At 40.5% G+C, this 27,172-nt stretch overlaps 1 protein-coding gene across 5 annotated transcripts in view; it reads right to left on the minus strand.

The window, feature by feature from the left end:
• Positions 1–2,447: 2,447 nt before the first annotated feature.
• Positions 2,448–27,172, minus strand: part of col6a3 (collagen, type VI, alpha 3) — a 69,870-nt gene continuing 45,145 nt past the window's right edge. For 2 of the 5 annotated variants that reach the window (XM_034286752.1, XM_034286748.1), the window contains 37 exons: positions 25,835–26,437; positions 25,061–25,672; positions 24,463–24,797; positions 24,259–24,337; positions 24,004–24,149; positions 23,753–23,845; positions 23,557–23,610; positions 23,356–23,427; positions 23,214–23,240; positions 23,039–23,083; positions 22,668–22,721; positions 22,487–22,549; positions 22,182–22,247; positions 21,880–21,933; positions 21,725–21,760; positions 21,110–21,172; positions 20,771–20,833; positions 20,224–20,286; positions 19,812–19,874; positions 17,027–17,077; positions 16,792–16,827; positions 16,452–16,514; positions 15,155–15,217; positions 14,824–14,856; positions 14,662–14,698; positions 14,034–14,539; positions 13,666–13,774; positions 12,699–13,400; positions 12,428–12,536; positions 12,262–12,317; positions 11,825–12,091; positions 11,486–11,569; positions 8,033–8,218; positions 7,397–7,450; positions 4,132–4,317; positions 3,580–3,696; positions 2,448–3,227 (listed from right to left, as the gene is read on the minus strand). In XM_034286752.1, the coding sequence (XP_034142643.1) occupies positions 3,187–3,227; positions 3,580–3,696; positions 4,132–4,317; positions 7,397–7,450; positions 8,033–8,218; positions 11,486–11,569; positions 11,825–12,091; positions 12,262–12,317; positions 12,428–12,536; positions 12,699–13,400; positions 13,666–13,774; positions 14,034–14,539; positions 14,662–14,698; positions 14,824–14,856; positions 15,155–15,217; positions 16,452–16,514; positions 16,792–16,827; positions 17,027–17,077; positions 19,812–19,874; positions 20,224–20,286; positions 20,771–20,833; positions 21,110–21,172; positions 21,725–21,760; positions 21,880–21,933; positions 22,182–22,247; positions 22,487–22,549; positions 22,668–22,721; positions 23,039–23,083; positions 23,214–23,240; positions 23,356–23,427; positions 23,557–23,610; positions 23,753–23,845; positions 24,004–24,149; positions 24,259–24,337; positions 24,463–24,797; positions 25,061–25,672; positions 25,835–26,437 (5,291 nt within the window). In that variant the 3' untranslated portion in view covers positions 2,448–3,186. Of the gene's footprint in view, positions 3,228–3,579; positions 3,702–4,131; positions 4,318–7,396; positions 7,451–8,032; positions 8,219–11,485; positions 11,570–11,824; positions 12,092–12,261; positions 12,318–12,427; positions 12,537–12,698; positions 13,401–13,665; positions 13,775–14,033; positions 14,540–14,661; positions 14,699–14,823; positions 14,857–15,154; positions 15,218–16,451; positions 16,515–16,791; positions 16,828–17,026; positions 17,078–19,811; positions 19,875–20,223; positions 20,287–20,770; positions 20,834–21,109; positions 21,173–21,724; positions 21,761–21,879; positions 21,934–22,181; positions 22,248–22,486; positions 22,550–22,667; positions 22,722–23,038; positions 23,084–23,213; positions 23,241–23,355; positions 23,428–23,556; positions 23,611–23,752; positions 23,846–24,003; positions 24,150–24,258; positions 24,338–24,462; positions 24,798–25,060; positions 25,673–25,834; positions 26,438–27,172 lie in introns of all 5 variants that reach the window. The other 3 variants (XM_034286749.1, XM_034286751.1, XM_034286750.1) reach the window with 3 other exon arrangements.

Raw genomic sequence — 27,172 nt, forward strand, 5'->3', positions numbered from 1 at the left:
GATGGGAACATGGTGGTCATAAAGGGATGGACATGGTCAGAAACAATGCTCAGGTAGGCCGTGGCATTTAAACGATGCCCAATTGGCACTAAGGGGCCTAAAGTGTGCCAAGAAAACATCCCCCACACCATTACACCACCACCACCAGCCTGCACAGTGGTAACAAGGCATGATGGATCCATGTTGTCATTCTGTTTACGTCAAATTTTGACTCTACCATCTGAATGTCTCAACAGAAATCGAGACTCATCAGACCAGGCAACATTCTTCCAGTCTTCAACTGTCCAATTTTGGTGAGCTCGTACAAATTGTAGCCTCTTTTCCCTATTTGTAGATGAGTGGTCCCTGGTGGGGTCTTCTGCTGTTGTAGCCCATCCGCCTCAAGGATGTGCGTGTTGTGGCTTCACAAATGCTTTGCTGCATACCTCGGTTGTAACAAGTGGTTATTTCAGTCAAAGTTGCTATCAGCTTGAATCAGTCGGCCCATTCTCCTCTGACCTCTAGCATCAACAAGGCATTTTCGCCCACAGGACTGCCGCATACTGGATGTTTTTCCCTTTTCACACCATTCTTTGTAAACCCTAGAAATGGTTGTGCGTGAAAATCCCAGTAACTGAGCAGATTGTGAAATACTCAGACCGGCCTGTCTGGCACCAACATCCATGACACGCTCAAAATTGCTTATATCACCTTTCTTTCCCATTCTGACATTCAGTTTGGAGTTCAGGAGATTGTCTTGACCAGGACCACACCCCTATATTCATTGAAGCATTTGCCATGTGATTGGTTGATTAGATAATTGCATTAATGAGACATTGAACAGGTGTTCCTAATAATCCTTTAGGTGAGTGTATATCAGATGTAATAGTGGAATGATTGTAGTTATTGGGTGCATATAAAATCATATAAAAAAATCACACCGTATTCTGTTGTTAAATGGAAAAGTGGCACCCTCCCTCTCTTTCATCTGGCTTAATGTCTCAAGGCAGGGGAAATCCCTTTTTCTGGTCATTTTCTGGTTGCTAATATTCTACGCAGTTCACTCAATTTCCATTTAAGTAAGAAAACAAGCAGAGAATAGTTTAAGAAATTGATGAAAATAGCTTTGCTAGTATTGCACTGATGTAGGGAAAAGGCTACATGAAGTTTTTTCACTGTATGTGTACTCTGTTAATGTCTGTGGCAACAGGTTTTTGATGAGTTGCCAAGTGGGATTTTTTTGTGTTATATCAAAATGGTATGCATATTAATGGGGATACAGTACATCCTAGATTTATTGAGTGAACTGTCTGAAGGTGCAGTAAAAAATAATCAGCATTTTCCTATAGTGATTGGTCGTTACAGGGGTTCATATCTTGGTGTGTAATTAAGTTGATATTAACTAATATATGTGAAGATTTCCAAGATTTGATGTTGGGTTTACAGGCATTTTAAGAATAAAGTTAAATCCCTTCCATGATAACACAGTAAATCCCAAAAGCAAAAACAGCATGATAAAACATTGCCATATCTTGACAATCTTGAGTGGACTAGTAAAAAAATAGTTTTTACTTCCCATCCAGTAATCCTTTGATGAATACTCCCAAAGCAGTTCATGGAAAGTTGAATCAAAATGTTGTGACACTGTACTTATTTACTTGAGTTACCAAGGCAATCAAAGGTTGGAGTTGGATGCATTTATCCTTCCTTTTCTGATCCAAATGTCTGATTTGTGAAGTGACTACATTTTAGGATTTCTTAGGAAAGTTTTTTGCGAAAACAGCTGGACATCTGGAATTACTGAAGTGAAGGGGAACCAGTGACCCTTTAACAATAAGCCTGAAGTCATATATCACCTTTCCTATGTCTCCATAGTACCAAGAACATTTGGAGCTCCTTGGAAGAAACTAGTTTCTACCCAGGAGGATATTTGCAGCCAGCATGAAAGTGCAACACAGAATGTGCAGATAAAGATTAAAATGTGTTGCCAGTAAACCATTTGGACAAGGCCAGTGTTAGGGTGTCTTTCATCCACTTAAGGATCAGAGGGTAAAAAGTATGGTGTTCCTGTCCAGTAGTAAGCCAGTCAAATTATTGCCATCATATCACAATCAAGCAGTGCTATCAAATGGTGTCAAGTAGCCCTTAAAACATCTGGAATATATCCCTCAGAAATCTCCAAGTATCGCTGTCAGGTGATCAATCTCTAGCTCATTACTTCTGTTCACCGTTAATTGCTTTGGATGCCTTTAACCCACTTACATATAATAGAAATACACAGACTATACACTGTCAGAACAGGATCTGTGAGAATCTTCCTTTTTGTCCTTCGTCTATTTTGGTCAGCTTAACATTTCACACGCCCAGCAGCTTAGCTTAATCTTCCATTGATTCCTTGATTTAATGTTTGATACATATTGTGTTGCACACTTAGTGAGTGAAAAGAGCAGAAATAAGCAATCCAAATCTGGAGTTTATTAGAAAGTTGAAATCATTTTTATTTCCCCCGTTCCCAGAAGTAACACAAAATTAAGTAAAACAAAACAAAAACACTAACAGCTTGACAAGTACATTCCATATTCAAAAACTGGAACTTGTGTATTTGAGGCAGTGGTTCCAGAAGTGCATTTACGTTACATGATTAGTTCATTTCAACACTGAGAATTTAATTGGTCATTATATACACACTGCCGGAGAGGACATCAGCGTGGATTCAGCAACTAGGAGAGTCATTGGCATGGTGAGAGAAAGTCTGTATTTGGGAATATAGTGAAGTCATATAAACCTATGGTGATTAATTTAAAGTGTGTGTGTGAATAGATTTATGGATAATCTCTGTCCCAAGATATTCAAATATGTTTATTCATTCATTATAAAACCTTTTTTTCATGAGAAGAATTGTATTAAAAAAACAACATGGTGTAACCATTCCAGATATTTTGCATTAAACACTAGATGTACTCAGCAAATTCCCACCCCCCCAAAAAAAAACTATTTAGCACCAGTAGATAAAATCATGCAGCAAATTGTGTTGCTTTCTTACTTTTTTGTGAAATTGACTAGTTCAAGATTGTTTTTGATCAAAACCTGTTTTTGGAATCCAGTGCAGCCACCTTTCTTTTGGTATAGCTTCTTTTTGGCCATATTCGTTTATTTTCCTTGCAATCTCTTCAGTAGAGTTATACAATGATACAGATCATTGTCCTCCTATGTTCTTATTGCAGCAATGACTCCTTGGTTGATAGGTGCTGTCAGTGAAAAGGAAGGAAGACATTAGACATTGTTTAAAAAATAAAACAACTCTTCCTACATTTATGTAGCTGTTTAAAGTTTTCCTTATTCAACTTGTTCTGGGGGAATGGCTGCCTCAAGGGTGGCAGCCAATGTGATTGTTAAAGGGTTAGGCAAAAATTGTGAGTGATTAGGTTTAAACAGGTAATCCCAATTGGTTGGAGTTAGAGTTATGGTTTTGGTTAATTTTAGAAAATGACAATTATTGGTGAAGGTTAGTGGTTGTGGTAAGATTGGAAAGAGCAACATTGTATATGGTAACCCATAAACAAAGTCACTTTGTTAAGCCCCGTTCTACCACCAACCTACCACCTAGTGAGCCTTTTCTTCTCTTTCCTTTCATTCTCACTCGTCGCTGTGAGCGCTGCCCATGGTTTGCACTGCTTTCATCCAACCAATCCAATTCCTTCTGCCCTCGAGGCAGAGCTGCCCTCAGGACAAGATTGAAGGAAAACTCCACTGAGCATATATACATATATATATATATATACACACATAAAAAGAACTGGTGCAATAAATATATCCTCCTGTGGTAACGTACGTACTACGGTGCATTTTCTACAGCAGAATGTAGCCACCACTAGCTAAAAGTCAATTGAAGCAATAGGGGCATGCGGCATGTTTTGAAGGGGTGGGGGGCAGATCACCATTCAGTAGGAACAACCAATATGGAGTCGATTTCAGGAAGAAAAAAAATGCTTGATTGCAAAATAAATATACAGACTCATGATTAAATAGATATTGACAGATGATCACAAACACACTGGTGACTACATATCATTATTGTGCAAACAGACTAGAGATGGATGAATGGACATACAGACACAAACATAAACACATCTGATAACTAGCTGGACCCACCTGTTTTTCCACAGGCCTTTTCACACTCCTCGTGAGTTTCGAAGCGATTCTGGTTGCCGCCACATCCTCCATACCAGAAGCGTGTGCAGCTCTTTTTAAGGGCATTGTAGTGCCACTTTAGAACAAACTTAGCGCAGGCACCTTCATCTTCAGGGAGCTGACAGATGTCCACTCCTGTTAAGGCCGCTGTGAAGAAGAGAAGAGGCAGAAAAATAAATTCAGCCCACAACAGAAGAGCGTATTAGCCTGCAGAGCCAATGGCTGTGCATTGTATAAAGCACAAACTCTACAAAGAGGATTGTCAGGATATGATACAGGATAATTTAGATTTGTAATTTGTAGGGAGCATGTCAAGCAGTGTAATGGGGCATTGTGAAATCAAGGACATTCATGTTAATAAATATTCACATGTTGAAAATATTTGTTGAATTATTAGAAAATGTTCTGTTATGGAACCATTTAACAAGTTATTTTCAGAAGGACACAAATCATACACCTGTGACAGCCGCAAAGCATAATATTAAGAGGATGGACAAATGAATGGACAAGGAATGTTATTTTGAAAAAGCAGTTGCAGATGTCACATTAGATGGTTTGACAATTAGCAGTGCATATGTTTCAGTTATAATAGAGGTTTGACAGTTAGCAATTTGAGGTTGCAAAGCTTCAGTGCTCAGAAGTTGTAATGCTCCTTGGCATAGATTTCAAGATTCTCTGGAACTTTATTATAGGGGTCAAGCATTCCGGCCTGTACCATTCTCTTGGAGTATGTCACACATGCTTTTGCCCACTCCAGAACATTACTTTTTTCCACATATCCACATCATGTTGTCCAGTGCCTATGGTTTTTCAAATCCAAATTCTCAAATGTGCATTTGTCTTTGTAATGAGGGGGTTTATGTACTGCAACCATACTAGAATATCCCTCTCTGAGTAGTTCTCGACAGATGCTCATTGTGCCTTGCTGACAGTCTGTTCACTTCCTGCACTGTCATTCTCAGTCACCTTGGGAAAGAGTTGCTCTTCTGTTTTTCCTGACATATTGCAACAAAATGCACATTTATTACATGCACTTTCGACCAAAACTTCCAACCCTAATTACTAACGTCTTTCCCATAGATCTAAAAGTAAATGTAACTTTAGTCACTGTTCCTATGAAAACACTAGCCAGATGAGCAGTCTTTCACTGAATCACCAGCAATCCCGTGCCCCTATAATGAACTTCAGATGTCATTCCTCCTACAGTATATACAGCTCCAGAAAGAATTAAGAGACCACTGCAAATTAAACACTTCTGTTCCTCACACAAAACTTTCCTTTTCAACTTTTCTGGAAAGTAAAGAAAAAGGTGCAGTGGTCTCTTAATTTTTTCCGGAGCTGTATATACTGTAGGAGGAATGACATCGGACAGTTGTACATAATAATCTTCAGTACAATCTACTGGACTTCAGTTCATAATATGAACACTCTGCTGCCCATTTATATTACAACCTTACAGCCTAGGGAAGCACGGCCACATAGGGCTCACTTTCACAAAGTTCAGTACTGAATAACACAATGAACAATGCAGCGAACAGCCCTTTTAATTCATTTGCTTCACACTTACGACTTGGCCCAGTCTCTGGGAAGACAGAAATTTAACTTTTCATGGATTCTTTTTTATTTTTTTACTTGTTCCACTATTAAGTCCAAGGCATGGGGTTCAAGATACAAAGGAGCTCATTGTTTACAAAAAGACAGACCAAGCAGTGTAATGTATATAACTTGCTACAGTGGAGATTTATATGAGTGTTTTCCACTGATCTTGGCAAAAAACCCGAATTGAAATCATGTTTGAGCTGAGAGACAGGGTTGCCTGCGCGAACACTAGAAACAGTACTTAACAAAGAGAAAGTATTGTTTTCAGGCTCCAAAACTAAAACGGGTGTTACTCTGCGGTCATTAAAGATCCACTGTTAATTATTGTTAAAGTAGGGTTATTCATCCCAGCTTCCAGGCTACATTTTAAATCGTCCTTTCATATCATAGCCACCTCCTGAAGATATTACCTGATATTACCCTAAGCTCCCCAGCCACAAAAAAATAATAAAAAATACGTGTAAAGTACTATAGGACTGCACATGCCCAATCAATAATATCTTTTACACGACTCTGGAAAAGAGTCGTTTAAATGGGGGAAAAAGCAGAAGAGGCAATTACGGTTAAAAAAGAATGGCATTAGCAAGACGCGACCAGATTTAACGTAATTCATCATTTAGGGCTGTCAAACTTAACGCGTTAATGCATGCGATAGAATTCTAAGTTCATTTCAATATATCATTGGAAATTAGGCATTCATTTCGTGAATGCTCAGCTCTAGTATTTACCCCGCTGTAGTTTAATTATGAATCCTGTCATACATATTAGTAAGCTACACATCCGTTTGTTCAAAGGATCGGTAGAAACTGGAATATCTCTCCTTGCATCCCGCAACTCAAACTCCCTCCAAAAATCCACCGAACGAAAAGGCCAGCCATGCCCTCTTAACAAACTGGTCCGGAGACGTTGTGTTGCGTGAATCCACCTGCTAACACCTTGCTTAGATAGGTAAGTTGTCAGTATTTATTATTTTCGCTCATCTAAAGCATTATCTAAGCATTGGCCAAATGTCGTCGCCAGTCGTACTTTGCGGCAAGCTCGTAGATAATTTAGTAGGAAGTAATTTAGTCAACAGCTGGTTTAGTTAGCCACCCAGAAGTTTGCAGAAATTAAGAAAGGGCAAATGGTATGATTTGGGACTACGAGCTAACATTAGCGCACTTGCGGTGTTGCCAATTAAATTTGCACAAAGAAAACCGATGGAAGGACCATGTGGTCCCCAGAAATTCTGGAGAAAATAATTGTGTCCCTGCTAATACCATACGGAAATCTAATATATGGCCATATACATTAAAAGACTTAACATATATTTTAAAATACATAATCATATATATTAATGATATATTTCAATCTGACAATCTGAATATATAAAAACGTCCAATTACTGTATAAGTGGACATATATGTACATATGTGTTGATCAAACCAAATACATGTTTAAAACATATATGCTCCTATAAGACATATAAGTTACATACATATATTGCCCTGTTTGAGGAACCTTTCTACAGAGATAGTTGGAATGGATCAGGCTTTACTGCAGTAACATTTAAAAACATTTAAGCATTTAAGTACATTAGATGCAAGGCAGGTTTTTGCCACCATAGCTGGAAAATCAGTTTACTCACCGGGAGCTGAGGAGATCTCAGACTCAGGCTGCTGCTCACTTTGTTGCTGGGGCTCTGGTGGTGTAAAGTAGGGGGAGAAATCAACAGCATGTTACCAGCTGATCTAAAACCTCCCGTAAAACATAAATATAACAATTCGGCATAGAGCTGTTTTTACACTGTGATAATATACAGTGACAATGTAGAAGTCATATGAAGTCACAAGTATGTACCTTTGGTGTTTTTTGCATGAAATAACTCTTAATGACTGGAGGCTCTAGTTGTGAAAGTGACATTAAGGAGCCAAAAAGAGTCCCCACAAATTGTGTACTTTTGGGTACACATTCGGAATGGTAGGTTTAAAAAGTATTTTGTTAATCAAAAAAGTCCCAGACTGTATCTTTAAGTAACAACATACAATACAACCTACCATGGCTGGATTATCAGCTAACCACCAAAACTAAAATTGCTCTTGTCTAGTAACTATGTCATGTTAACTGCAAAAGCATGACATTAGTGGTCAGGACTGGTTACAACAGCTGCTATCAAGGAGACAAGTCAAGTTTTGGCTATTTAGATAGACAAATTAGACCAGGCAGCTGCAAAGAAGTCTTGGCAAGCTTTCGGTTGAAAGATTTGGTAACAAGGACCACTCACCTGACCTCACGCAGTGTTTCAAGCACTGGGCTTCAGTCTCGAACCTATTTCCATTGCCTTCACAACCACCGTACCAGAACTGGGTACAGATCCCAATCTTTCTGTCAAAGAACCACTTAGCCTGATAGTCTTTGCACGGTTGTCCAGGGTCATAGTCTACAGAGCATGGGTCTGCTAGCTCGTTAGCTAGAACATGCAAAAACAAGACCAGTTAGGAGAAGAATGAGAGAAAGTTATAAGAATAGTTGAGATGAACATCACCCATCTAAAGCCTATTTACATTTGCTAGTTGTCTGCCATGACTAAACCATAATGAAAGGTAAATAAAAACGTATGTGAATACTTCGAGACAAAAATCTATTAGTAGGACTATTGTAAGTTATAGTGACTGTACATCTACCATTCTCTTTGTGAGTTGTTTCGAACAAGGATAGTGCAGAAAAGGCAAGCAATGTATAGTTGAATTGTTAAAATGAAATCTGAAGGATAATAGGCATAGTCAATCAGTTGCTCCACACAAACCTATGTTAATATTGTTAGTCAATTTTAGTAGTTGAGCAGGTTTGGGGCTGATTGATCCGTGTTATGTAATTGATTCTGCTGAGCCAACTTACCAAGTGCCTGATGGTTAATGCTTGGAAAGTACATAAATTCAACTACGGGCTTAGATGCAAACGGACCCATCACAACCGCCATACCATAAAATTATTTTTGATTTGCGCATGACTTTAAGTCTGGCACATTCTCTCTGACAGAGTTATTATTGCAGAGTACTTCAGCTATATGAATGGAGTCCAATTATGTAAATTATGTGTGTGTGTGGGTGTGGGTGTTTGTGTGATATATATAATATATACGACCTGTTTCCAAAAAAGTTGTGTAAAATGCATATAAAAACAGAATGCAATTATGTGCAAATCATTCATTCCTATATTTAACTGAAAATAGTACAAAGACAACATATCAAATCTTGAAACTGAGAAATCTTATTGTTTTTGGAAAAATTCATGGCCATTTTGAATTTGATGCCAGCAAACATTTTCTAAAAATATGGGACAGGTGCATGTTTACCAGTGTGTTGCATCATCTCTTTTAACAATACTCTGTAAGCGTTTGAAATTTGAGGAGACCAATTGCTCTAATGTTGAAAGTGAAATGTTTCCCATTCTTGCTTGATATATGATTTCAGCTGCTCAGTAGCTCAGGGTTTTCAATGGGTGACAGGTGTGGACTGCAGGCAGGCCAGTTTAGCACCCAGACTCAGACTTTTACTACCAAGCCATGTTGTTGTAATATGTGCAGAATTTGGTTTGGCATTCCTGCTGAAATAAACAAGGCCTTCCCTGAAAAAGACATTGTCTAGATGGCAGCATATATTGATCCAAAAACTGTATATATTGTTCAGCATTAATGGTGCCTTCACATATGTGCAATTCACCCATGCCATGTGCACTAATGCACCTCTGTACCATCATGGATGCTGGCTTTTGAACTGTACACTGATAAGAAGCTGGATGGTCCCTGTCCTCTTTAGTCCAGAGGACGCAGCGTCCATGATTCCCAATTATAATTTCAAATTCTGATTCGTCAGACCACAGGGCAGTTTTCCACTTTGCCCCAGTCCATCTTGAATGAGCTGGGGCCCAGAAAAGGCACCAGCGTTTCTGGATCTTGTTTATATATGGTTTATTCTTTGCATGGTTGAGTTTTAACTAGCATTTGTGGATGCAGCAACAAACTGTGTTCACAGACATTGGTTTTCAGAAGTGTTCCTAAGCCCATCCAGTGATTTCCAATACAGAATCTTGTGTGATTTTAATGCAGTGCCGCCTGAGGGCCTGAAGATCACGGCGATCCTATATTGGTTTTTGGCCTTTTCTCTTGCATACAGAGATTTATCTTTTATTGATATTATGTATCATAGATGATGAAATCCCCAAACTCTGCAATTTTACTTTTAGAAATGTTATTAAGAAATGTTTGCAATATTTGCAGTATTTGCCCAGAGTGGTGAACCCCTCCTCGTCCTCACTTCTGACAGGCCCGATCATCTCGGGGATGATCTTTATTACCCAATCATGTTATTGACCTGTTGCCAATTGACCTAATTAGTTGTGTGATATTCCACAAGGAGTTTTTTTTAGTATTACAAAACCTTTCCTGTCTTTTGTTGCCTCTGTTCCTTTTTTTCAATCATGTTGCTGGCATCATATTCAAAGTGGGCATATATTCTTAAGAAACAATAAAATGTCTCAGTTTCAACATTTGATTTGTTGTTTTTGTACTATTTTCGATTGAATATAGGGTTTAAATGATTTGCACATCATTACATTCTGTTTCTATTTACATTTTCCTCGGAATCCCAACTTTTTTGGAAACAAAGTTGTAGTATATTCCATAATGTATTCAAACATTAGCAGGCACTTTGACATCAATCCCTTCTTTTTGGGAGTTAGAGAGAGTCTCAGACGCAGCCCCCCTCGAAAGCTCCCTGATTGGCTGGTTCAGGGTATGACCTAATCTCTTAGCTATTCCACCATATGTTTCTACCAAAAGGGAGAGTGTGCAATGGCTCCACTCCACTTCCACATGTGAACAATAAATCTAAATCAATGAAGCTATTTTCCACAAAGACGCTGTAGACATTGTAAACCAAAATAGCCTACATAAATTGCAAGGCAACCAGCTCAGAATGCCCTGCAAACAACTTGTTTTACAACAGTTTTCAGTCTCTCATTGTAAAAGCTACAGGAGCTATGATACTATTTAAGAGATTCTCTGTTTGTGAACAGTTAGGTTGTTTATTAAGTGTTTGTTTGTTTAATGCCCGATTTTCTTGGCAGAAGCACTGGGTAATGAAAGAACAATGGAACAAAACCACTACTTCTGCAATATCTAGGCAAACTTACAAAATGTGACAAGTGAGGCTGAGACTGCCTCTCATGGTTTGAATCTTACTGCCAAATCATATATGCTCTGCTAAGTCTATTGTCTCCAAAATCTGCAATACTAATGAAAGTCACAGAGTATGCATTAAAAGCAGATTTTCGTTCTTTTTTAAATGCCTACTCCATGATTTTGAATAGATGTTTTTTACAATTTGAATTATATGCTAGTGGCCTTTTAACTTCTATATATCATACTGTTGGATTTACTGGAGTTAACAACAATGCTCAAAAACAATGAGTTCCCAACAGAGACCATTAACTAAGAACAGGCCATTTCAGAACTATTCAAACCAAGAGGGGTAACTTTTTAAAAGCAGACAACACCCTTTATTTTATTCAATTGTATGTTACCATCAACCAAATCAGTTGCCAAATCAGTTTAAACTAGCCTAATAAGTCTGCCAGTTGTTAAAGAAAATGTTATTCCGCTCTTTTCTGTCTCTTGCTTCCATGGGTGAGTGTGTTTGCGCGCGCACACACACACACACACACAGCTGTCACTCACCAATCTCTGGTTTGTCCAGCGGTGTTGTGGCTTTGATATCAGTCACCTCCATTGGGGTGTTGACAGTATGCTCAGCTGCTGCTTCTGTCCAATCAGAGATGACACAATAACGGTCAGTGGAATCAAAAAACAATATATAGAGATGAAATAGGTTTCCTGGTTTGTTTGAACCACAAGGCATGTGTTGTTTGATTTTACATGAAAAAAATGAATATACTATAATCCCATAAAATTACAAAATATAATGTGTCTATACATTTTCAGGTTCACATTAACATAGCACGGGTAAAACCTAACTTAAGTACACAGACAATTAATGTTGTATGTTCATGGACTTACTGGTGGTGATAATGCCTTTGTGGGTGGCTGCAATTTTGCCCTGAGCGGTGTGTGTAGTCACCACGGCATGGTAGGTCTGGGCGCTCTCCAAATTGCCTACAGTTAGTTCCGTGCCTGTTAAATTCCACTTTAGCACTAGTGCATGGTCACGCAGGCGAGTCACCACCACCTCAAAATAGGCCATGAGTTTAGGGTCTGGGCTAGCCCAGCGTAGAATCAGGCTGCTGGAAGTGATGTTGGCCACGTGCAACTCATCAAAGTCTTGGTCTAGGGGTCAAACGGAGGAGTATTGACACATACTGTATGTGTTGATGAGACACAAATAGCAACACTAGCAGACAAGAAAACACACATTCATAGAGGATTTGTTTTTGATCAACCACAGAAGACATAACATGACAGTGATTTATTGAAAAAATTTTACTTTATTATCTTACCATTGTGCTTTCTTGGATGGACTGCCTGGTGGTTTTCATGATGTTTTTGATGTTTCCTACACATTCAAATAATACAGTTACAGTATAGAAATAGAGATTAATACGATAAAAGTGATGAACAATGTCAGTAAGTTTTGAATGTGATGAAATTTACTTATATACTCACTCTTGACTGTGGTGAGACTTGGGGAAGGGGAACTTGGGGAATGGCTGGTCACTCTGGTACCAGTGACAGTTTTTGGAGACCTCAGGGGACATGTAGAAAGCGTTCTCAACTGAGGACACAAGTGGAAATGGAAAAGGTTAACCGCTGGTGTCAACCAAAAGTTTGTAATACGTTCATATATATGGGCATTAAATCTCATAATTGCATTTTCTCTGTCTATGAAAATAAATAAATCAGAAAAGATTTAACATATTTTGAACAAAGCACTCACTGCTTAGATACTTGGGTAACAGTGTGCCAAAGTTCTGAATGTGCTTGTCATAGAACTGCGATGTACTGCTCAGCCTCTTGAAGAAGACGTCGGACGGCTCGCTGGCCATGCGCGTCAGCACGCGGGCATCCCCGGCACCAAGCTTATCGCCCACACCCAGGATCACCAAGAAATAGCCCTTGCACTTGGCCTCTGTGGCCACGGCCACCAGCCGTTCCTCGTCCTGCTCTATTGGGCCAGTCACGAACAATGTCAGCATCTTGAGGTCGCGCGGGTGTGGTGCCTTCTCGAACACCTGTTCCAGCGTGTGCTCAATAGCTGCTGCCAGTGCCCGTCCGCCCTCCAGTTGGGTTGTCTTCTCCAGCAGGAAGTTGCGGATGTCCTGGGCCGAGCCATGGTCTGTCAAGCCTATGTCCACGCGAATGGGCGAGCCACTGCTGTTGCGCAAGAACTCGTATGGTGCCTGTTGGATCATAGCTACACGGGCATGGTGTATAGACGCTGCCGGGTCTGAAGAGATCTGTAGTTGCCCCACGATGTGTGCAATGTAGCGTTTTGTCTCAGTGAAGACACTGGGGTAAGTGGTCTCTGAGCTGTCCATAAGGAAGGCCATGTCAATGTCCACGTCTGTAGTGGAGGACCTCCTGTCTCTTGATGGCTGAGGGGGCACGTAGTCACATATTTGGTCCGGGGCACAGGAGTCTGGAGAAGAAACATAGAAATATTGGCCCTTTGGCAAGTTTTTGGTTATCATTGTGTCTCACTGGATTATTTAAAGCTACTTTATTTTCAGTTTCTATGCAACCAATGACACCATGTGGCAAATTAATCGAGTTATAAATAGTGTTCAATATAAATGAGTTTACAAGAAAGCATGATTTCTCAAGTTGGATTTTTTATTTTATTCTAAATGTAATGCAGTATTTGTGTAAAAGGCCATCTGGGAGAATATTAGAAGAATACTTACCCAGGCAGATGTGGCAGTTCATGATCTTTCGGATGGCCGAATTGTACTGTGTACTTCCGGGGCTGGGCAGCACGATCACTTGACCCAGTGCTGATCCAGTGGCGTTCATCTGACAGAAAGAGGAGGTAATGACATGTAAAAAAAAATTTTTTACTCATTTCTCATTGTCGTTTACCACTTTCAGGTATCATAACAATTAGCTACTTCACATTCATACACAATAAAAGTCCATGAAAAGCCATCAACTTTTCAATTATTGAAGTATAATACCAGTTTACCTCCAGAATTGTCTGCTCTGTTATGGTATAACATTTTAACCATATTCAACTGTCTTTTATTTTTCTACCCTTGGCCGTTTCCTACATTACCTTCAGAGCTCTGGTGAGCTGGCTATCCTCTCTGTTGACCAGGAACACTGAGGCAATTCCTGCGTCATAGAGGCGGAGGGCTGCAGCGCTGACTGCTCGCTGATCCTTCACTGGCCCATTGACAAAGAAGATGGCAACCTTCCTCATCAGGAAGCCGCTGCGCACCCTCTTGAAGGTATTGTGTGCCAGGAAGTTCATTGCCGTCTCCAGGCTTCGCTGTTTGCGTGTCTGCAATGCCTGCAGGCCTTCTACACGCTGCACTAGGGCACGACGCTTCAGGGCATCAGCAAAGCGGATCTCAGTGGTCACCTCATTGTTGTAGAGGCTGAGGGCCACTCGGGCACCCCGTGGGCAGTTGCTCTCCGCAATGGTGATATTGCCAATTAGGCGGAGCACGGCATCGCGCATGTTGTTGAAGGCAGGCCTACCCACACCATCTGAGGCATCCAGAGCAAAAGCCAGCTCGGTGGGATAGAGAGGGCACTCCTGCTTACCATAGCAGCAGGCTGAGAATTTAAACAAGAAAATAGGTTAAGGGGCATTCAAACATATGAGAAGGTGTCAGAATCAATTCTGAAGAGTGGGTTGGGTTCTGCCGACTGTATCAATGTTAGCATTTTATACTTACGACAGTTGTCCCTGATTTTCTTCACCAGATCACATTGCTGAGGAGAAAATTGACCATTTGAAATGGTTTTATTGTACATATTTCTACACATCACATTTGGTCAAATGCATCATACAAAATGTATTTTGTCTGGACAAAACTACATTATTATTAGACTCCTACCACAACGCCAGGTCCTCTCGGCCCTTTCTCTCCCTGTGGAAAGACAAACAGGAGAGATGAACAAATGGACACAACTGGAAGGACTTGTCTAGACTCTCAGGCCTGTAACTCAAAGTGACAAATGTTGAATGTTTATATAGGTTATTTGATGGGTTGATATAGCCTCAATAGATAAAATAAAAAAATGTAGACTAATTAATCTTGGCAATTAATCTTGGCAATTATGGACTATTCGGCAAAGTGGACAATCTATATTGAAAGTTATTTTATACCAGAACTAAAATTGTGTATAGGAACGAGACCCATGATGTGCAGTTAAGTCAATGCTTACATAAGGCCCGGGGTATCCAATTTCTCCCTTCTGACCTGGAGTACCGATGTCCCCTGAAACACCCTTGAAGAATGAGACAACTGCATTAAATTCAGGGTGTTATTATAGTTCCTGATAATACTACAGAAAAAAAATACAATCGTATAGGATATACAATTAGTTATTTCATTATATACTGTGTGTATATATACACACACACACACACACACACTAACATTGCAAACTTTGACTAACATATTTCACTTAGAAATATTCCTGTTTTTGAAAGACAAGTGAAACATTTTTGTTCATTAAAATAACATGAAATTGACAAGAAATACAGTGTAGACATAGTTGGAAACTGCAGTTTTTTTATGGGGCCCATTAGGGGCCCATTATTAGCAACCATCAACCCTGTGTTCCAGTGGTACGTATCAGCTTCAGCATCAGCTTTTTTGGGTTCAATTACAGGCTCAAAATGGCCAGAAACTTCTGAAACTTCTCAGTCTATTTTTGTTCTATTCCATGTGAGAAATTGCCAAGAAACTGAAGGTCTTGTACAATGCTGTGTACTACTCCCTCCACATAGCAGCGCAAATTGGCTCTAACCATATTAGAGAGAGGAGTAGGAGGCTCCAATGCAAAACTGAGTAAGAGGAGAAATACATTAGTGTCTGGTTTGAGAAACAGACGCTTAACAGGTCCTCAACTAGCAGCGACCCCATCCTTTGAACGGTAGTGTATATTGACTGGTAATGTATAGATATACATACAGTACCAGTCAAAAGTTTATTTTTTTACTATTTTCCACATTGTAGAATAATAGTGAAAACGTCCTGACTATTAAATTACACATATGGAATAATGCAGTTACCAAAAAAATGTGTTAAACAAATAAAATTTTTAAAACATTTTTTATAATTTATTATATTGATTCTTCAAAGTAGCCCTTTGCTTGGTTGACAGCTTTGTACACACTTTGCATTCACTTAACCAGCTTCATGAGCTGGTAAAAAAAAAAGATGTCTCAGGTGTCACTCAAGAATCTCCCATAAGTGTAAAATTGGACTGAAATCTGGTAAATGAGATGTCATATGGTTAACATCGTTTGCATGCTCATCAATCCCTTCAGAATGTTATTACTCAGAATGACTGTGTGAAGTGTTAGTGGACCTAAAGTCTTCAGTGGACAACCTCACACCTTAAGTGTTTCCTTTATTTCTCACAGGGTCTGTTTTTAGTTATAGTACAAGTTCAGACCTTCCCAAAGCCTGTATCCCCCCGTCATGCCAGACTCCCCCACAGCTAAAGCACTCACCCTCTGGCCAGAGTTTCCTTTGGGTCCTGGTCCACCATTGGGTCCACTATCACCTGCTGCTCCCTGTATGGTGACAGAAACATCATAAACCCTATTGAGGCTGTTAGGACAGACACTGTGGCTGTGTTAGCAAAAAACTGAAGAAAAGGTCCTATAGAGGTAGGTGCTATCTAAACTAATAAATTCCAAATGTTTGTTCCCTTTTCTCAAACCCTTTTCCTCTGCTTTGCCTTTAGGAACACAACCTTTGTTGTACTCTATACATAGAGTTTATATTGAGATATTTTGAGTAAAATTATTACTAAATAAGCTGTGACAGTGAGGATGTTCTTGAAATTACCTTAGGTCCTGGGAATCCTGGGAAACCCTCATCGCCCTATAAGAAATACTCGCATATGTTGATAATGGCAATTGAAGACACATTTGAGGATTAATTGGTTACATTTGTTGAATATTTAAAAGTTTTAGGCAGCTCCATTCAGAGAACAGATGACATACAACATGGTTACATTCATTATTTAGGAGCAGCTTAGACTAGTATAGATGCATATTGGGGGGGATGTACGAGTATGTACCTTTCTTCCTTTGGGCCCTGTGATTCCAAATCCATCTCGACCATCTTCGCCCTTTAAGAAGAAGATTATGTTGTGAAGTCAATGATGCATCGATTGCTTTCTTTCCCAGTCTTATAGCTAACAGCACCATGTTTACTAAACCAACAATTAACAATGTCACTGTACGCACAGCCAACCTGAGTTAGCTGACCTGAGTCAAATAGCCAGCTGACCTGAGTCAAACAGTATTCAGAATCTTCTAAATACTTTAGCTGTGCCTGATAGAGCCTGTTTGGGACAACGGAACCAATGTTTAAAAAAAAAAAAAAAGCACACCTGGCTTACTAAGCATATAGACAAAAATGATTTGCAAGTTTTGAAAAACTATTTAAACTCAGCTAAAATATAAGGACAGATTATAATTGAGAAGTACAATCACAATTATCTAAACGGATCAACAACTTTCTATTACTGTACCACGTCCTAACTCAGATCACGTAAAAAGACAATGGAATGAGAGAGAATATTCATTACTAATGAGTTTTGAGATTAAAAGCACATGCTTTAGTTTCTGAGATGTGAGGTGCTCAGAGACATACAGTATCTCACAAAAGTGAGTACACCCCTCACATTTTATTTGATTAGATATAATCAAATATTTGATTATACCTTTTCATGTGACAACACTGAAGAAATTACACTTTGCTAAAATGTAAAGTAGTGAGTGTACAGCTTGTATAACAGTGTACATTTGCTGTCCCCTCAAATTAACACAAAGCCATTCATGTTTAAACCGCTGGCAACAAAAGTTGAGTACACCCCTAAGTAAAAATGTCCAAATTGGGCCCAATTAGCCATTTTCCCTCCCCGGTGTCATGTGACTCATTAGTGTTACAAGGTCTCAGGTGTGAATGGGGAGCAGGTGTGTTAAATTTGGTGTTATCGCTCTCACACTCCCTCATACTGGTCACTGGAAGTTCAACATGGCACCTCATGGCTTAGAACTTTCTGAGGATCTGAAAATAATTATTGTTGCTCTACATAAAGATGGCCTAGGCTATAAGAACATTGCCAAGACCCTGAAACTGAGCTGCAGCACAGAGGCCAAGACCATACAGCGGTTTAACAGGACAGGTTCCACTCAGAACAGGCCTCGCCATGGTCGACCAAAGAAGTTGAGTGCATGTGCTCAGCGTCATATCCAGAAGTTGTCTTTGGGAAATAGACGTATGAGTGCTGCCAGCATTGCTGCAGAGGTTGAAGGGGTGGGGGGTTAGCCTGTCAGTGCTCAGACCATACGCCGCACACTGCATCAAATTGGTCTGCATGGCTGTCGTCCCAGAAGGAAGCCTCTTCTAAAGATGATGCACAAGATAGCCCGCAAACAGTTTGCTGAAGACAAGCAGAATAAGGACATGAATTACTGGAACCATGTCCTGTGGTCTGACGAGACCAAGATAAACTTGTTTGGTTCAGATGGTGTCAAGCGTGTGTGGTGGCAACTAGGTGAGGACTACAAAGACAAGTGTGTCTTGCCTACAGTCAAGCATGGTGGTGGGAGTGTCATGGTCTGGGGCTGCATGAGGCACTGGGGACCTACAGTTCATTGAGAGAACCATGAATGCCAACATGTACTGTGACATACTGAAGCAGAGCATGATCCTCTCCCTTCAGAGACTGGGCTGCAGGGCAGTATTCCAACATGATAACGACCCCAAACACAACTCCAAGGCGACTACTGCCTTGCTAAAGAAGCTGAGGGTAAAGGTGATGGACTGGCCAAGCATGTCTCCAGACCTAAACCCTATTGAGCATCTGTGAGGCATCCTCAAATGGAAGGTGGAGGAGTGCAAGTTCTCAAACATCCACCAGCTCCGTGATGTCGTCATGGAGGAATGGAAGAGGACTCCAGTGGCACCCTGTGAACTCCATGCCCAAGAGGGTTAAGGCAGTGCTGGAAAATAATGGTGGCCACACAAAATATTGACACTTTGGGCCCAATTTGGACATTTTCACATAGGGGTGTACTCACTTTTGTTTAGACATTAATGGCTGTGTGTTATTTTGAGGGGACTGCAAATGTACACTGTTATACAAGCTGTACACTCACTACTTTACATTGTAGCAAAGTGTCATTTTTCCAGTGTTGTCACATGAAAAGATATAATCAAATATTTACAAAAATGTGAGGGGTGTACTCACTTTTGTGAGATACTGTAAATTGTGCTATATTTTTAAACTGTCAGAGTAATAATCTGATGTTCAGATTACAGTATAAAGGCCCATTAGCCAGCAGCACAGCTACAGTTGAGTACTGAAACTGTTCCTTTCTCCCGATGTGTGTACTTGCTCAATCCCTCTCATTGCTTTCATTGCTTTAATAAACTGTGGACAGGCAAATAAAACCAACATATTGTTAGCAGGGTAAGGAAACCAATATAAGCATGTGTCATTTGGGTGAACTCTTCCTTAAATAATTATAAGGCATACATCTGAGGTTGGGAATGTTCTATTGCACACTTCAGGAGAAGGACTGATATCTGGATGCAATCAAAATGTCACACTGCTGTAATCCTGGGTTTATATTAATGACAAGTCATGGGGCTACAATCAAAACCATTCGTCTCAGCAATGTATTCTGTGGAATTAGACGGGTGAAAAGATGATTCTCATTCCAAAAACATCATTTATTAATATGTGCATATTTTCTATCCCTCTGAATTTGTGTAGTCTACAATGTTATCGATAGTCCGTTTGTTTATGAGTCTTCCCTGGTTTTTGTGCTGATAGTGAAGTAATGACTTACAGGTTCACCACGCGGTCCCAGAGGTCCCACAATGCCTTTGGGCCCAGGATCTCCTGGCTCTCCCTACAAAGATACAAAGACACAGAAAAGAGGGATAAAGAGAGGAAGTGAAAATGAGAGTAAAAGAAAGAGTCAGAAAAAGTGGGTAAGAGAGAGCAGATTGAAAAAACATTCCTTCTGAGTTTCATCTAGATTTAATTGCATTCATCCATTTGATTTGAAGTAGACATGACACCGGGCCTCAATGTTTTCTTAGGGAGCATTCAGTGTTGACTCTTGCAGTGTGCTCAGTAATAGGAGAGTGAGAGGCTAAGCCCAGTCTGATAATGCTGTAACCTAAAGCTGTGAGGAACAGAGCTGTGGCATTAGCTAAACTAGAGTGATACCAATGATGACCAGTTTAGTTCAGTACCTTTCGACCAAGAGCTCCTCTTCTGCCCTTGTCTCCAGGTGGTCCCTGGACTCCTCCTATGCCCTGGAATAAAATAAAACCAAATCTGAGAAATTGTCTCACCAAAGACAGCCATGACACTTACCATCTTTTCCTGGTTCTCCCTGGGATTCAAGACAAAGAATATCAGTGAGAATAAAAGGAATTGACATCGTTGCTGAAGCAGCGCCTGTAGTCAAATTACATATTTCATGATCAAAAAGAAGACCACCACTTATGTTTACTGTTATTTCTAATTGGATGCATTTTCATCTAGTCTGTTCATCTGGCATTGTACAGACTTACTGTCAACATGAAGTACAAAGAAATGTCTTATAGCAAAAACCAAAAAACGAGGCAGTACATTTGTGGTTCAAATAGATTCAAATAGATTACTAGATAGGTCTATAATTTTCCTAAACTAAAACCAAAGTATGTTTTGCTACTCAATATAGACTCCGGTTTTAACATGATGCAGAACATGTAGAACAGAGTCCCCCATTTAAAATGGCTGTGGTAGTTCACTTACCCTTGGTCCTGGATTCCCGTCCTCACCTCCAGTTCCAGGTGTACCATTTGGTCCAGATAGGCCCTGAATAAGATAAGCATCACAAACACAAGTCTACATCAGGGACCGGTTCAAAGTGACCAGTGGAGTTTTTGGCTACATAATTGTTTAGTTACAAAGTGAGTGTGATTTGATTGCCTGTTATAATCATGGCCACTATGAAAGCCCACATAATGACTGATACCAACACGTTTGTAGACAGTACTACATTTTTAGGTATGGGAGGACATACACTCACATCTCAAACTACACAATGTTCTCTCAAGAAGTCTAGAAACACATGGCGTGGATGATACTTACTCTGGATCCACCGATACCAGGCTCTCCTGGCAAACCGACACTGCCCGCTGGCCCAGGGGTCCCCTATTACATAAGAGTTGGTTGAATACAGTGTATGATTAGACCTGAGTAAACAAGACCTGTTTTTGTTTAGGATGGATAACATTTCCTATGGATAATAATTTATTAGCTAACACTTAGCAATGTCTGTCTGTTGTTTGTAAAGGAGAGTCTTTAGCCAGATATTGGTCATCAAAAGAAAAGTGGGGCTAATGTGATGCTATTATGCCACACATTGTATGCCACACGTATGTAGTGTGGGGTTGACATAATTCTGATGAGTCCATGTAAATTGATGTTGGAATGTGGATTGCAAGGTGGTTGGAACTGCAGGTTAGCTGATGGCAGGTATACAGATTTAACTTTGTTATGCAGCATTTTACACTTTATGAATTGCTATTTGTTTTGTAACACAACATGGTAGCAAACATGGCACAAACATAGGCAAAGGCGAAGGATAAGATAGAAGAGACTAAGCAAAAGCACATCATGTGAAGTATAGATGGGTGTCTGTCAGACATTCTAAACCAATGCATCCAGGCAGGGCTTATTAATGACAAGTAATAATTCACTTACAGCTGGTCCCGCTGGGCCTCTTCTACCATCAGGACCCTAATGCAGTTAAGAAATAGAGACTTTAATGACTCAGTAACCTCATACCTCATATGTAAATTAAGCCCAATTTCAGATACAGTCTCTTAGTAATAGAGACAAAAAAAGAGTAGCCATACCGTCCGGCCTGGTTCACCAGGGCCTCCCTTCTTGCCCTCCTCCCCTGATTCTCCCTGGGATTCAAAACAGTACATCAATGACAGTAACATGAAGAGACATCAGTGGAAAAAGTAGTTAGTAACAAGTGAAACAGGAAAAGAGTGAATATGCTCCCTGCTACTCACAGTGCAAACAAGCACACAAACATAAAGACAATGTTTGGATATGGATACTGGACAGTTGATTTCCTATACAAACAATGTAATCTCCACAGACAGTTCACACTACAGCCTAGTGAGGAAGAGAGTCAGGAAAACATTACCATTGGACCGACGTCGCCTGGGTCTCCCTTAGCTCCAGGCACAGAGTTATCTATTCCGGGGGTTCCCTAGTAAAAATTTAAGGATTCCGAATCAGCTGGGTGTTCATTACACAGTATAAGTATTTCATTTGGTTGGTTACTAGCAAAACAATCATAATTTAATGTCTTAATTTCATGATACTGTACAACTGTGCTAATTGAAAATTTAGCCTGGATCATTTTACCAACCCTTGAGTGAAAGCACTGCAAATTAAACCAATCTGGAATTAGGCTCAACTGAGTTTCAGAGGTTAGCAGATACTCACAGGATCTCCCCTGATTCCAGTATGCCCGGTGTCTCCTGCCTGTCCTTTAGCTCCTTTAGGTCCCTGAACACAGAAACTCACAATTACTTGTGAAGGATAAGAATATACATGAACCAAAATGGAAATGGAACAAGTATGAAAAAGTTATGTTTGAGGTTGCAGTGACTACATGAGGGCTCACCCTTCTCCCAGGGTTCCCTCTGTCTCCTGGGGGTCCAGCAACTCCACGCTTGCCCTGGTGGAAGGAAGTATTAGTCAGACACACTTTTTAGCATGTTCTACAATTACATCATAAATCACCAAGTGTAGCATCTGCTAACGTGGGCCTATTTTTTAGGAGAATCTTTAAACAAAAGCAGTCAAATCTGGATTAACTACATTTTGATTTGTATAGTCTGAGATTAGAGGAATGATCTGGAAAGCCTTTCTGACATGAGGCCAACATTTTAAAAGCTTTAACTGTTCTTGTGAAATTCGATACCACCTTCCATATGTGGGGTTCATTTTCAGCCCATGCCTTTGATTAAAATATAAAATTCAAGTTTTTCTTACCTCTTCTCCATTAATGCCATCCAGACCAATTTCTCCAGATTCACCCTGACAGAAGAGAAGTGTAGTTGGGGGTTAATACTGATCATAAACATGCCAACAATCTACTATGTGATCAAAACCATATTTTATCATATGAACATATTGAAAGTATTGATTTCTTATTAGAAAAACTCACCTTTTCGCCAGAGTATCCGCGACCACCCTGATAAGAATAAAAAAAAAGCGATTCATTATTAAATATGCTATGTAAAAAAGTACCTACGATTTCATATCAGTCAAACTGCTGCTTGATCCAATAGTGCTAAATTGGTATTGACCTTGGTTCCCCTCTGTCCAGGACAGCCCTGGAAACCTTGAGTTCCATTGACACCAGGAGGACCTCTTTCTCCCTGTCACAGGATCAGGAAGCAAACAGATGTAATTTATTAAAACATAGTCTACACTGTAACATTGAGACTGATGACGGTTGTTGTGCGTCACCCTACAGAAATCGGAGTATATACAGAAATTGGACTTACAGGTCCGCCTTCATCTCCAGGATGTCCTGCTCCGCCTGCTCCACCTGGACTGCCCTGCAAGGTACGTATAGATCTACATTGATTAACTCATCATAATAGTGATCTGAAGATTTTCAACTTCTCACTTATTAAAGATAAAATGACATTCTATATAATTATTCAGTTCCATTAACTCTAACCAAAACATTTTAGTAACCTTGGGGCCTCCAACACCGACTGCTCCTCTGTCCCCTCTTGTACCGGTGCATTTGCATGGCACTGCACAGCATTCTCTCTCAGCAATATTGTCCTGTAAATAAACAAAAATACCACATTTTGGATTTACATTGGACCAAAAATATGTCTGCACCAGGCCAAAATAGGTTGGTTATCCACTTAATCTAAAACTGTATAAAAAGTCTGATTTGAGAAGAAAAATATCTGTACTAATTGACAGACACCACTCACCAGTTCCTCCAGAAGCTCGTAGTCTAAGTCCATTACATTAACTCGGAGGGGTCTGGTATACCTGAAGCCACGACCAAACTCCAAAAGCATGGCCTCCTCAAACTTGGGTACCCACTCCAGACCCACCAAGATGAAGCTGTTCACGCCTAATAGGGGAAAACACACAACACTCAGATTTGTTTCCCTTTGTCCAGGATCTTAGTTAGTTTCAATTGCTTATTATACAGACAAAATAATAATAATAATAATTCTCACCTGAATTCTTAAGCTCTTCAACCCGTCTCTTCATTTCACTATACTGGCCATCCAAACCGTCAGTCAGATGGATCACAACCTATGGGGGGGTACAAGATACTCATAATAAACCACATCAAACTCTTCCATTTTCACTTGTTACATCCTTTGCAGTGTGTAAAAATGACATCTACATTAAGCTCAAAAAGAGAGAAGGAGACACACCTTGACAGTGTTAGCAGCTCGGCTTTTGAACCTGGAATCGTACGCCGAGATTGTCTTGGCGTTGAGGAGGTATGGGCCGCGTGTGCGCAGCGCCCGGAAAGCCTCGAACAGAGCGTCAGCGTTGTCTGTAAAATCCAGGTTGATGGGCTCTGAAGCGGCATCTAGAGCCAGAATGCCCACCTGGACTGAGGGGACCTGGCCTGATGAGCAACTGATGTCTCTCATCTTGGTGATCCTCTGGAGGATGGCACGCATCTTTGACTCCAGGACCCTCTGGGCCTGGAAGATGTTCTGCGAGGACACGTCAAAGCCCACCAACACTTCGAGGCTGCAGGCTGTATGAGAGTAAAAGAGAGATGGAGAGTGTGATGGTGATTTGGAGAGTTTAATTTGTGGGGCTTTTCCGTACTGTGACATATAATCTAATCTAGATCACCATCCATATGTGCTCTCGCATTTTAAAGCTAATTTGTTTTATTATATCTTCTGTATGAAACTGAATGTTGTAAGTAAAACAAACAAGGGAAGGTGAAGATCTGGCATGCTATATCCTCCTAACAGCAACATTAAGAGAATTAAAGTAATCTGTCGGTCTCACCTTCTGTTGGCTCCGGGCTCACGCCAGTGCACAGTTTAATTCCCTTCACCTCGTCGTCCAATGTGTCCAGGATCTGCTCGTCTAATTTAGACAGCTCCAAGAAAGTGCTCGCCCTAGCCACCGTGTTGGGCTCGCTTGCCAGGTTGTTCAATTCATTTTCCATGTCACCCACACCAACGGCGTAGATGCGCACCCCTTTTGCCTTTAGCCCCAGAGCCGCAGTCTTGCCATCATCGGCTGACTTTCCGCCAGTGACGACCATCAGGATCTGTGGGACGTTTTTGTCCTTCCTGCTGCCTTTCTCTTTGACAAATTGGTTCTCCTGCACATGGCGGATAGCGGCGCCCGTGTTGATCTTGCGGCCCCCCTTGTATTCTGTGTGGTTGATGGCGCTTGTGATGTCGTCCTTGTTCTTGTAAGTGTTGAGGTAGAAGACGTCGGTGACGTCTGTGGTATAGTGCGCCAGGCCAAATTGCAGGTCGTCATGTTCGGTATAGAAGAGGTCGATGAGGTTTAGGATGAATTCCATTACCACTTTGAAGTTTTCCTTGCCGAGGTTGATGGAGCCGTCCACCAAGAAAACGATGTCAGCAACCTTGGGTTTAAAGAGCGCTGATGCAGACAGAACAAGGGTGAAGAGAAAGTTAGAAAGGAATAGAGATAACGCCTTATTGCCTTATTAATCTACAGAATTAATTTGGCTAATGTTCTGAATTTATCTGTACATTTGTCATTCACAGTATGGTGAAAATATGTTGCAATTGCTCCACTTACTTGGGTCAGTGGTGCTATATGTAGGTGGCTCCTCTGGTATTGTCCCATTGAGCCTGGAAATGAACCTATCCTTAATGGCAGGCAAGGCAGGGAAATTTGCCACCTGGAGAACGTCAGCAGAGCTGGTGGAAATCTGGTTCAGCTGCCTAGAGTCTGCTCCACCAGCCCCTATGCTGATGCAGTTGACCCTGGATCCTTTGAGCAGAGGACCGTACACTGACACGTCAGTGGGGGACCTACCACCAGTGAGGACCACTAGATGCTGGGAGGCATCTGCAAGCCGGACACCCGCGGAAGATTTCAACTCATTCCTGATCACATACTCAATGGCTTTGGCCAGGTCAGACGATCTGCCACCATGCTGACGTAGTCTTTTGATGGCATTGAGCACAGCAGTTTTGTCATTGTAGGTGTTAAGAGAGAACTCAGTATTGACCTTATCAGAGTATTGGACAACGGCTACCCGAACCTGGTCAGGTTTCACATTCAACTGCTGAACGATGTTAAGGATGAAGTCACGGATATGGGCAATGCCTCCGGAGCCTGTGGTGTCTGAGCCATCGATGAGAAAGATGATGTCCTTCCTTCCCATGTTAAGGTTATCTGACAAGTAGGACATAAGAACAAGCAGGTGGTGTTTAATTTTCATGTTTGCAATAAACTATTGGTATACTGATATTTTATCGACAACAAGTAGATCATAATGGTTGTGGCGAAATAAAAAATAAAACTATGTCTTATTTTGAAATATATTTGATTGGTAAGCACTATTTAGAAACAACATTTTCCAGCCTACAGTAGCGGGGTCCAGCGATCAAACTGCTGCCTCTGATCCAATACAGCATGGGTTTTAATCTAGCTCACCGCCATTTTACCACAAACTCCTCATTGACCAAATCCTATCTAAACCCCAATTCATAATAAAAATGATTTTATCTAAACCCCATAATACTTACAACATTCAATACAAAGGATGCAAACAAAAACATATGACATATTGTACAACCCCATTTCCAAATAAGTTGGGACGCTGCAGAACATTTTAATAAAATCAGAATGCCATGATATGCAAATCATTTAAACCCTATATTCAATAGAAAATAGTACGAAGACAACATCAAATGTTGAAACTGAGACATTTTATTGTTTTTTAAAAACATATGCCCACTTTGAATTTGATGCCAGCAACATGTTTCAAATAAGTTTGGACGGAGGCAACGAAAGACTGGAGAAGTTGTGTAATGCGAAAAACTAAACCTGGTGGAATATCACACAGCTAATTAGGTCAATTGATTGGGTATTGATGGGTCTGTCAGAAGTGAGGATGTGGAAGGATTC

The sequence above is a fragment of the Esox lucius genome, chromosome 16 (genome assembly GCF_011004845.1).
Source record: "Esox lucius isolate fEsoLuc1 chromosome 16, fEsoLuc1.pri, whole genome shotgun sequence".
Lineage (NCBI taxonomy): Eukaryota > Metazoa > Chordata > Actinopteri > Esociformes > Esocidae > Esox > Esox lucius.